This window comes from Coffea eugenioides, chromosome 6, assembly GCF_003713205.1.
Source record: "Coffea eugenioides isolate CCC68of chromosome 6, Ceug_1.0, whole genome shotgun sequence".
Classification (NCBI taxonomy): Eukaryota; Viridiplantae; Streptophyta; class Magnoliopsida; order Gentianales; family Rubiaceae; genus Coffea; species Coffea eugenioides.
The window spans coordinates 13764264-13777486 of NC_040040.1; the positions used below are offsets into that span (position 1 = coordinate 13764264).

General features: G+C 32.9%; 1 protein-coding gene across 1 annotated transcript; it reads right to left on the reverse strand.

Annotated features, from left to right (window-relative positions):
- Positions 1-862: 862 nt before the first annotated feature.
- On the reverse strand, positions 863-4502 carry LOC113776196 (probable alpha,alpha-trehalose-phosphate synthase [UDP-forming] 11). The gene is made up of 3 exons (XM_027321304.1): positions 2145-4502; positions 1764-2037; positions 863-1454 (listed from the first exon to the last, which is right to left on the reverse strand). The coding sequence occupies exons 1-3, from the start codon at positions 4148-4150 to the stop codon at positions 1131-1133; spliced, it is 2604 nt and encodes an 867-aa protein (XP_027177105.1). The 5' UTR covers positions 4151-4502; the 3' UTR covers positions 863-1130.
- Between the last annotated feature and the right edge of the window lie 8721 nt (positions 4503-13223).

The window sequence follows — 13223 nt, forward strand, 5'->3', positions numbered from 1 at the left end:
CACTGCAGTACCAATGGCATAGAGATTTCTTTATGCCAAAATTGTCTTCTTCCTCTCATCCGCCTGGAAGTTTCTCTGTGTCATTTATACCTCAGTATCTAAAGCATATGGGGGCTGAAGATTTCAAAATCTTGAAGCATTCATCTTATGTCAACTCTGCAAGTCAATTTGTAAAGCTTGAGACATTTGATTTTGAGCTGTAAGAAGTGGCAACCAGACTTGAATAGTTTTACCGCCATTGATCTCTTTTATTATCATTGTGGTACGAGCTTTGAATTTCGGCTCTGATGCTAGAAGAAGATGCACATACGGATAGACAGCATTTTGCCATTTATTTCCTTTTTCTTTTCTTTCTTCTTTTCTATCTAATCAGCCTCCTATTCAACCCAGTGGTTCAGTTATTTGTTTGGACTTGGATTGCATGCATGAAGAAAAAATTTATTAATCAACTGTAGACGACAGAAGAAAAAAAATATGTTTTAAGGACTTTTGCAAGATAGACGTTGCGTCACAAACTCAGTTGCAAGAATTTAGATGAATCTGAACAAAAGATATCAAAGAATATATATATATACAGAGCCCAAAAAGATATCCATTAGGATCAAAGCCTGAATAATAGAAAAGCGTGAATCATAAGACACACGCCTACTCAAGGTGTACAATAGAAAAGTTTCTTTTGTTACTTTTTGGTGATAGGACGGACTTCCTTACTCTGATTAAATTCTGCTCCACGTAAACAAGTAAGCGAAAAATATTAATATTATTTTCTTGTGTTGTAGCTTTAAACTATTAAGCGGCCTGCAAAAGTATGTCATGGAGTACTTCAATTCCTGCCCCCCACCTAAAACAAAAACAAAACAGAAAAAAAAAAAATGGAGTGCTTGAATGAAGAGAGATTAATAAGTCAATTCCTACAGGTCAAGCACAACGCTAGTGCATTTCATCACATTGAAGGATGGGAAAATTGATTTCCAAGTATGGTTAACTTTCCTGCTATTGGCTTTAGGATTTACCTAATTGAATGTACTTTTTTCTGTACAAAGCTGTATTCTCTAGCTCTAGATGAGTGCCTGTACAGGCAATTCACAAGGAAAAGCAGAACTTTAGACATCCAAGTCCCTGGTCGATCCTCAAAGAAGTCGTTCGAATGAGACCTGATGATGGGAAGGCTTTGGCAGCAGATGTGCTGATGCCACTGAGAGGCCTTGAAGCATTTTGATGACTTCAGAAGTATCATCGAGATAGTATTTTGCCATACTCGGTTTCTGGCCAACAGTGCAGGCAAACACTTCTGCTTTATCAGGCAAGGAATGTTTGGCAACCGAGCAAGCAACGCTCTCAAACATGTCTTCATCTGATCTATCATCCCCAATGCACAACACAAAATCTGGAGGCTTTCCTCTACCACTCATGGTTGCAATGAGTTTCTCAACGACGACACCTTTGCTTACGCCCTGCAACGCAAATATGTCAAATGACTTGGGAATCTATGAAATGGAAGCCCATCATTCGGAGATTTTGTATCATAAGAGTCAAAAACTCAGGACCAGTGATCGTGACAATGGTTGGAACTCTCAAAACATCAAACGCATAGCAACAAAGAATTGTGTTTAGTGCCATCATTTAAACGGCAAGAGATCGCATGCATCAATAAAGAATCGTGCCTTAGCCGTTATATTGCCAAATAACTTGTTACTGATAGGAATTTGCTTAAAAGCTTATTGAGCCAACAAACGAGTAGAGAATCAAGGCATGGCCTGTACCTGTGGTTTCACCTCAACAATATGCTGGCCTCTTTTAACAACCACGGGATCATTTGCGAGCACGCCTTCCAAGTGATCAAGAAGCTCCTTTGCTTGCCATGTGCCAAAGTCTGGATCAGCTTCTTGGTGGTGCCACACGATGGCACTTTCCTTCTGCTCAATGGAAGAACCGTCAGTTGCTTCTGTGTAGTGCTCCATCACAGGTAATGCTATCTTCTTCCAGTCTAAGTCCAACGCTTCCATGCAAGATTCCCATGGGGAATCCTTTGTCCACCTATCAATAGCAAAAGAGAAACAAATAACAGAGGGATGAAGAATATATTGGCAAGTTCAAAAAAGAATCATAACCATTGGCAAATAAATTAGGGGAGTAGAACTTACCGAGTAAAGCAACCATGTTCCGCAGATAGACCAAGCTTCTGACATGGAGAGAACCATTTGCTCAGAGAATCTTTTCCTCTGCCACTCACAATGAACACAATATTTTTTGGATCACTGCACAAACTATTCAAGACTGCAATAACTTCATCACTAGGACTTTTATCCACTGTATCCTGAGGCATCACTGTACCATCATAATCCAGCAGTATAAGCCGACTTGAAGTCCTGTTATAAGCAGAGACAATATGCTCCACAGAAAGCTTCCGGAAATTAGGACCCAAAGCAACAACCCTGAAACCAAAACCAAAGCCAATGCCCCAACACCTCTTGAGATAATGCTCGGAACAGGCTCTTTCTAGGTCCTGATTGAAACTCCTAGCCCAATAAGCTACATCGTGGGATTTGATGTACTTATAATGCTTTTCATGGCGCATTTCCTTCTCAGCATCTGGCATTGTAACTGCCAAATGCATTGCATCAGCCACACTGTCAATGTTCCAAGGATTAACCCGGATTGCGCCACTCAGAGATGGAGAACATCCAATGAATTCTGAGACAATGATTACACTCTTTCTAGGTGCTGCAGGTTCAAGCCCCAATGCCTTGTCCATATAAGAGCTACCCTGCCTAGACACTGTATAGTTATAAGGCACCAAATTCATACCATCCCTTACAGCATTCACCACAACACACTCAGAAACAGCATAATATGCAACCTTATCCTGCGTTGAAACTGAGCCACTGACACAGACAATGGGCTCATATCCTGGCTCCCCGTACCGGTGGTTAATTTCACTAGCAACTCTACTGATCTCATTTTGAACCTCTTGGATATCATTGCCCTGACTCCTCGCAGGATTCATAATTTGAACCAAGACCACCTTTCCCCTATATCTAGGATGGTAATCTAACAACTGTCCCATAGCCATAAATTTCAAGCCAATACCCTTAAACATATCCATATCATCAACCCCTAACATCACAATTTTCCCCTCATATTTTTCCCTCAGCTCCTTAACCTTTTCAGCAGTGTCTGGCAGTGACAAGACAGACTCAAGCTGTCCCATATGGATACCAACAGGGAGGATTTTAATACTCACAGTTCTACCATAATAATCAAGCCCAATGTAGCCCCTTTTTGACTGATAATCCAATCCCAACATTCTACTACAACAAGACAAGAAATGCCTAGCATAATCAAATGTATGAAAACCAATAAGATCACAGTTCAACAAGGCCCTCAAAATCTCCTCCCTAACAGGCATTGTCCTAAAAATTTCAGAAGATGGGAAAGTATTATGCAAGAAAAATCCAAGCTTTAAACGATTAAACCTTTTCCTTAAAAAAGTCGGCAAAACCATGAGGTGATAATCATGTATCCACACAAAATCCTCGTCGAGATTGATCACCTCCATCACTTTATCAGCAAAAATCTTATTTGCTGACACGTATGCCTGCCACATACTCCTATCAAACCTGACCCCATAACTAGATGTAACAGGCAACATATAGTGAAACAAAGGCCAAAGGTAATGCTTACAAAACCCATGATAAAACTTGTTCATTAAATCCACTGGTAAAAAAGTAGGTACACACCTAAACTTATCCAGCAGTAGTTGAGCGACTTCTTCTTGCTCCACCGGATCAACCACCACGTTCAAACACCCAACATAAACAACTTCAACATCAGCAGGGAATCCATCCTTGAGTTGCAAAACCAAGGCATCTTTGTCCCAATCAAAGCACCACTTTTGTCCATTCTTACTTTCATCCCTATAAGCCTTGACTGGTAACTGGTTAGCCACAATGATCCTCCTTTCCTGATTCACCGATGAAACAGTTGTCTCAGACAACTCAGACTTTTGATCGTCAGCAACATTAACGCTGTCATCATCAAAATCTGATATAATCCCAGGAACAGTCATGACTCTCGGTAATCTAGTCCGATCAGCAGCACGTGAATAATCTTCAAGATTGAGAAGATTGAAACAAGATCTTGACAGCATAATGAGAAACGAAAAGAAAAGAAAATCCCAGAAACAAAATCTTGTTTTTCGGCCAAGAAACACTAGAACAAGGCTCAATCAAAGTATAGAAATAAAAGGGTTGGTGGCTATGCAATGAAAAAAAGAAAAAAAAAATTTCTACTACCTTGCTGTTATATAGCTACGGAGGCTGAGGGGGGATTCTTCTCTATCGATGAGTATTGCAAACGAAAAGGATATGGTACTTCATGAACATATGAATGCAAGAGTTATTATACGGAATTTTCATCCAAGAGTTAATAAGGAAAGTTTGGGAAAAATCTTCTCAGCTAAATAATATATGGTACAAGTGAAGAATATATTGTGAAATATATATGTAACGAAGGAAAGAAGAAGTAATGAGAACTAAGGTGGTGGCAGAGGATAAGAACGAAGGAGGGCGGACCGACTTACCAATATCGGGGGGGAGTTGAGACGATACGTAATTGAGTTGTTTGGACGGCCAAGATTGACTTGTAGACGCCCTTCAAACGTCATCATATTCATTTATCCATATCCCACAATTGTCTATCTTACCATAAATAATAAATACAATCGTACAAAGTAAAAAAGAAATTGTTAAAGAATATGGTAATAACTTACTATGCCTAGATTTTCCCTTTTTGTTCTTCTATCATTTACTTCCTCAACTTTAATAGTCTGATCTCACCTTCTCTCAATGTATATCTACTTTTATTTGATTTGATTAGATAGTGATATTTTCTTTTATTACGGAGAAAAAAAAGAAAAAGAATATTCTTTCCGAATATCTTACTTTGAGGCACATTAATGACGTATTTATTGAAAATTTAATAAACTTAGGGGTGAAAATTACTAGCAAAATTTTGATGGTGCAATGTTTTGGATGTTTGGTTTGGTACTTGTGTTGAGATTATGTGGGTAGAAACAGGCAAATACGTGGCCTTAATGTGACATGTAGGAGCAACAAGGCGCGTTAGGTACTAGGTTCTTGAAGCACTTTCTGAGATTTTTAATTTAATTTGTGAAGTTTGAGGTTTTGTTGTTGGAGAATTACCGGCTATAGCCGGTTGGTTGAAAGGATAAGAATGGGATTTGGGTAACGGAACGGAAATGGTAATCATGAAGGGGAATTAAGGAAATGTGTATTGGTACTTTTTTTTTGTTGGGGTGGGGGGACTAATTAATTTTAATTAATTGGGAGGCATTAAGGGGGAAATCCGTGCGTGAATTAAGGGTGGGATTTTAGATTATTGTGGGTGTGAATGAAAAGGGGAAGAGAAGAAAATATATGGGTTTTGGGTTTTGGATTTTGTTAATAAAAGCACGTGGTAGGATATATGGGAATGTCCTAAAAGACTTTTACAGCTGTGAGAGATTGAAGGCCGACTTGCTTCATGGGATAGAGACAACAGCTGGCTCGGGATGGAGAAGAGTGGTCACGGTTCAAACTATGTATCTAATATACATTACACTATTAATTGCTCCGTGTGACTCTTTCTTTAATTGGCTCAATTATGGTGTGAATGCCCTCGTCACATATGGATTGGGGATGACTCAAATGTGATGTCAACCAAGTCAATTTGCAAAATCTTACTAGTAAAGACTCACATTGGGTTTTCTAGGAAATTTATACTAGTGGTTTCTAGGAAATTTATTGGGTTTTCTAGGAAATTTATACTAATGATTTACAAATAAACCTCTAAATCTCTAGGTCTAATTGGAAAAACTCACATTGATTTTACTTTTTTTTTAAAGGATAGCCACTAATCATAATCGACCACAACATAGGGTGATCGTAACTCAACAAATTACACGGGGTGACTACACAAACAACTCATGAGATGAAAATTGGGATCTAATTAGAATTTATTTATATTGACTGAGACTCAATTAGAGTTTCTAATTCTTGATGTCTGAACCTTGATTATTAGATTAACGGTCTGTCTAACGGATTTTTTATATGATAGGTTAAGTGAATGTTAAGTATATTAAGGAGTGCTTTAAGGGCACCGGTTAGAAAAACTCTTAAATTAAAACCTCATGAAATAACATTTTTTTTCTTTTTGAAGAAAGTAGAAACTATCCTTGTAAAGTTCAAAGTCTCACTTTACTAAATTGACTTTGATCAACAACTCTACATTCAAAATCCTTGTGTTTATTGGACTTTGTACGAAACTCCCTAGTAATTTACTAATATATATGATAAACTCGCAACACAACCGTGGAAAATTATGATATCGTTTGAATAAATAAATGCCTAGGTAGGAAACGTATAGAAAACTCTCCCCTCAATGTCCATTGTCAGTAAATAATATTTTTTTTAAAAAATATATGTGAACATGCGAGGCATGTTCACAAGCATTACCAAAAGTTGAAAATATATGACAATTTCTCTTGAAATAGGAAATGCTAGTTTAAGACCACTTTCCATGTTTTATCATTAAAACGGAGATTTGTGTCAATTGTTAAGATGGATTATTATGTATCATTTATCTTTATGTAAAAATCCTATGCCTGTGTCATATTGTTGCATTTATACCGCGATTGAATCGGGCAAGCTTATAACTGTGTGGGCTAGAAATCCTTATATCATTGAACCATTTAGGAGAAGTAAATTGTATTCTTTTTTTTTAAAAAAAAAATGTCAACCAATTATCTACTAAAAATGCAAAGAAAATTGACTGTAATTGTCAAGAGAGTCCTGCGTACGATGTTCCAGAATTAATTTGAAAATTTTGGATATAGGTAGATTTTATTCTACTATGTTTTTTTGGGATGTAGACTTCCATGTTGAACAATTTATTCAATTCTTTTCTTTTTTTTTTGGGTGGCAAGTAGTAGGATTGGACGAGTCAAAGAAGGCAATTCTTTAATTCTTTCGGATAAGGTGAAGCATTTTATACGTTACAAATACCTACGAATTACGGAGTATTATTTAATAGCAACTTATTCGATGCATAGCAAGCGCGAGTTTGAATATCTGACGAGATCAAAATTTCATCCTTTTGATTTGGCCGTACAAAAACTTGAGGGTCTGTTTGTTTCGATGGAAAATTTTTTCCAAAAAATGTTTTCCTTTTTTTCTCCTATGTTTGGCTGCAAAAAGCATCCAGAAAATTTTTTTCCAGGGAAAAGGCTTTACCCAATCAAATGGAAAACAACTAACTCAACACTGTTTACTCTTCCAAAACAAAACCCTTGCCTCTGTAACTAGTTTTTCTCCTACTCAGTCTCTCTAGCAACTAATCTACCATTTCTTGTTTTTTTTAATGCAACGATGGCTGCGTTTGGATTGAGTGTTTTTGCACCTGTTTTTGAAAAACTGTTTTTCACATTCCAAATGCTACAGTAATGTGTATTTCAAAAACAACTTCAAAAACACCCATATCCAAACAATATATAAAAAACAACTCCAAATATATTTCAATTATGTATATTTAATTTGTATATTTTAATAAGTATATTTCAATTTGTATATTTTAATTATGTATTTTAATATGTATATTTCAATTATATTTTAATATATTTTAATATATTTTAATATGTATATTTCAATTATGTATTTTAATATGTATATTTCAATTATGTATATTATATATATTATATTAATATAAATATATTTATTTCAATTATGTATAATATTATATATATTATATCAATTGAAATAAATATTATATATTTATATAAATACATTTATTTATATATAAATTTATAAATATATTTATTCAATTTTGTTTTATAATATATATTAATATGTATATTTCAATTATGTATATTATACATAAATTATATTAATAATAATGTATATTATATATATTATACATTTCTAATATTATATATTTATACATACATATTATAAATATTTTATTTTATTTATAATATATTTTTATTTTATTTATAATATATTTACATAAATATTATATGTTATATAAATTATATATAATATAATGTATAATATATTATACATTTATACATAATATATAAATATTTATGTTTATTTATAATATACATTTATATTATGTATAATATATAATATAATACATTTATACATTTATATTAATATACATAATATTAATTTTACATTTATACATAATATTAATACATGTATACATTTATATTAATTATATTAATACATTTCTACATAATATCAATATATATTTATAATTTATTAATTTATACATTTATATAATATTCATTTATAATTTATACATTTTTAATAATATACACTTATACATTTAAATATACATTTATATTATGTATTATATATATTAATACATTTATACATTTATATTAATATACATAATATTAATTTTAAATTTATACATAATATCAATACATATATACATTTATATTAATTATATAAATACATTTCTACATAATATTAATATATATTTATAATATATTAATTTATACATTTATAATATTCATTTATAATTTATACATTTATAATAATATACACTTATAATTTATAATATATTTATAATATTCATTTATACATTTATAATAATATACAGTTATACATTTATAAATATATTTATATTATGTATTATATATAATATAATACATTTTTATATATTTTTATATGAATATATAAATATATTTATTTATAAATATCTATAAATGTATTATAAATGCATAAATGCATATTTATATAAAATATAAAAATTATAATTTATAATTTATACATTTATATAATATTCATTTATAATTTATTCATTTATAATAATATACATCTATACATTTGTAAATATAAATGGATTATAAATGCATAAATGTATATTTATATAAAAATATAAAAATTATAATATTCTAAAAATACTCAAAAATATGTTTCCAAAATACCTCTAAAAATAATCCAAAAAAATCTACAGTAAAAGTTTTTCATATAGTTTTTGAAAAACAACCCCAAAAACAACTAATCCAAACGGACTTGTTTTTCAGATTCAAAATGCTACAGTGGTGTTTTTGAAAAACAAACCCAAAAACAGCTAATCCAAACGGAGCCGATAATATTTGTATAATCTACTGCTCCCTCCGTCCCACTTTGATAGTTCTGTTTTCCTTTTTTGTCTATCTCAAATTGTAGTCCACTTTCCAATTGAAGAATATAGTTGTATTTTAAATTTTCTAAAATACCCTTATTTAATGTAAGTTGTTGTTATTATAAATCTACCCCATTTAATGAGAGTTGATTCTTTTTTTACTATCAATTCAAGTTCTCATAAAATTGCACTCTAATTAATGTGAGGGTATTTTAGGAAAATAGCTATCTAAATTGATTGTTCCAACAAAGTTAACTACTTTTTCTTAAACTGTGTGAAAAAAAAAACCAATACTATCAAAGTGGGACGGAGGGAGTATAACCTAATCTAGGGAGGAGAGGAATTTTTAACCGACGGGGAATCTACCATTTCTTGTTGAATCTACTTTTACTCTCTCGCTCTCACACACATATTTATGATTCCTCGTTGAGTCCATTTTTTCTCTCTCACTCTCACATACAAATTTATGATTCCTTTTCATCTCTTTTTCTAACGTACATTGATGGATATTTTTAAATAAATGTAGCGCTTTATAGATTGGTGGATGTATTTCCAAAAGAGAATAATTTTGTTAGGTCCATTTATAGCATATTGTTGGGCACATCATCTTATTCAATTATTCATAGAATTTTCTATGAATGCTTAAGAAAGTATTTTTTTAATCGTCTTTGACTTTCAAATGGAGTGTGGTGTTTAAGGTGAATTGTCTGTAGGAGTGACAGGGAGGTAGTAGTAACTATATTGGAATGCTGATAGTTTAAGGAAAATATTTTTAAAAAATTGAACCAAACATGAGAAAAAAAATGAAAAAATCAAATATATTCAGAAAAATGATTTTCAGTGAAATTTTTTTTCTTGGGAAAATTATTTGACAGGCAAATAAACGGAACGGACCCTCAGGCTTGTAGATTTTCACAATTGCACATGATAATGGAGAGAAACATTCGAGATCGTGTTGGACCCAAAGCCTTGGAAGACTTTTTCTCTCTTCTCTTTCTTCAACGCAGTAGTGCGGATCTTTTCCTATGTTTGTTTGTTAGTCTAAGAGACTGAGACCCATTGGTATATTATCATCTAAAGTGCATACTACCATGTATATCTTCTAAAACACTCAACTCCCATTAAATCTATTATACTTTCACGTCAGAAATATTGTAGAAATACAAAAACGAGAAATATTAACTAACAGGTTTTTTTGGGTATTAACTAAAAAGTTTTCTCGAGGAGAAGGATTGGGTTAAGTAGTAAAATGTAAGAAATTGTAAGTAGGACATTTTAAATTCAAGACATCTCATTTGCCAAAAAAAAAAAAACTGAAAATTTTTTTTTCTTAACGTTTTTAACATACCTAAATCACAATCAACAATTTAACACCAGTAGTACATAACATCTTTACCAAGTGTTCATTGAATATCCATTAGACTTAAACGAACCCTAACTAGTAAAACGATCCTTATCAGCTATAGCAGAATACTAGTAGTATTATAATTACGATGAATGTTAACTAAAATGATCCTTATCGATAATGCATATTAAAGTAGTAATATCGTTTTAAGCGCAAGGGGAACTCTAAGCTTGACTAAAATTAAGCTACGCACAACATGACTTTACTAATTAAGAAACTAATCCAAAACTAACTCAAAGACACCGACCTAAACGATAAAATAAAGAGGAACAAGAAAAACTTATGGTAGATTAAAAAGAAAGGAAAAACATGAAAAAAAAATGCAGAATGAAAAGCCAATAAGTTCCTTGCTTCCACGGTAGAAAAAGAAAAGGTCTCACAACACGCAGTCACAAGATGCCTACCCGCTCCAAAATTGTTTGAAGAAAATGTTGCCCAATTCATTCACGAACTGAGCCACGTGTTTTTACTTTTCCACGGCCAATCACAAACGTGGCGTGTCCGCGTCGTTCTTCAAGTTTTCAACCAACGACCAAAATAGACCGAGTATACAACAATCGCAGAATACAATTTTCTTTTCCCTTTTCTTTTTTGTTTTTTTTTTTGGCCCCTCCTTAGATTGACTGTTGAATCCTTATCGGTTGCCGGCGTACATTTGTTGGCTGACCGAACAGCAGTCACCAAACAACCTAACTACTAAAGCATAAAAATACAACCTTACTCGCAAGTTAGGAATTCAAACTACTGCACCTATAATTCGTTTTTGTGGAGAGGCCACCGCCTTTCAAGTGGTACTATAAATTTATGTTTTTCTCTCTCAAAATTTTTGAAAGTTTTCAACAATGTTCTGCATAAGTAATACCTTTGGCCCCTTAAAAATTTTAAGAACATTTAAATTAATTTCAAAGTGTGTGTATATATATATATGTGTGTATGCACGCACGTGCATAAAATCACGCCGTCGAAGTTAATACTATTTTAGTTCGATCAATGGCCCAACTGGATCTGGTATATAAATTGGCTTAAGAGTAATGCAGCTGGGTTTTTTCTCCTTCTAACTCCCTTTCATCCGGTTGGATCCCCTTCTCTGGTACTACAAGTTAACTCAGAAATATTGACCCCAAAAAAAAGAAAAAAAGAAAAGAAAAGTCCCCAAACAAAAACTGCTGAGGAAGTTTGCCGGACGCAAGGCTGGATCTTCACGAGAGTTGACTTTTTAGGTGTAATCATATCTGCTGTCTCCTATTCTTTTCTTTGTTTGGTCCTTTTTTCTATTTAGTCCTTGCAAATGTTTTTGTTTTCTCTCGGTTGAATTTCCTTTAGTAGCATTCTTGTTCCGTTTTTCTTTAATTGTAAAAGTTAATGCTGAGATAAATTAAGATCATTAAAATGGTTGTCCCGAAAACAATTCAAGGTCCCAAAACTTTTGTGGTGGGGACATGGAGGACTTATACTAGAGTCGAAAACTCAAGATAGTTTCTTTGCATGTCACTAACCAAATGATTAATGTTAAGTTACAGATCTTCTTGCTTTAATTACATTAGCCCAATCTGATTGATTCTCTACACCTAATGGTAAATAGAGACAGATAACAAGTTTAAAGAATGCTATGGACCCTTACATAAGATAGCTAAAAATAAAAAATAAAAAACCAAAGACTCGTCGGCTATTTGTTCATTGGGTTGAAAGCATATTCTACATGTACCAAGGCTGAAATTAATTTAGTCCCCTTTTTCTAAAAAAGTGTACGTTAAAGGAAGGTATAAAACCCCAAATACATATTATCTTTTACGTAAAATACAGGCTTATTTTAATTGTTTGTCTCGGTAAGAAATCAATGGAACATTCCATTGTGTGAATATTATTTAAATAAAAAATGAATATTCAAATGAATCGGATTAATCCGATATATATCCTACTGTCTCGTCTTCTCTCTTCTCTCTCTCTCTCTCCACACTATTAAACGGTTTTATTCCTAAGAATATTACTAATCCCTGTCCTTTGTAACTTTTAGTTCCCTTTGGCGCTTGATTACTTTTTGGCTTACATCCACCCAAAAAAAAAAAGCTTTTTAAGATAAGGCAGCTAAACGAAGACTTAGACTTATTAGGTAATAACTTCCACGACATTTCTATTCTAATTGTACGAACTACAAGAGCGACCCCAGTGGGTTCTTTGAAGTTGATCTTCGTCTCAATCCTCTTATCTTTCCTTATCATCTCTCCAAATATCATTTTCAAGGAAGACAACTACAAGTTAGACTCCAAAAAAGATTGAATAATGGTAGCAAATTCAAAACTACCCGACATCTTTGACAAACTTCAGCTCATCCTTAATCTTCCAAATTTAATACATGTTATTATTTCAACTTCTCCGGCTTTACCACGGACAAGTTGTAAACTTTCGTACGAGATTAAATATTGGCACTGCCCTTTTTAAGAGTTCAAGAGGCCACTAGATTGTTAGTTGTGTTTGAACGCATTAATTAATTGCATGTGATGCTTCACAGCATAGATTTATCCTCTTATCCGCCCGTCACCTACCATGCTGCGAATTTAATCTCTAAGGTAGAGACGTCTTGCCTGTTTTCTTGGTTTTGAAATGAGGAAATTAAAGGAGCAATTTC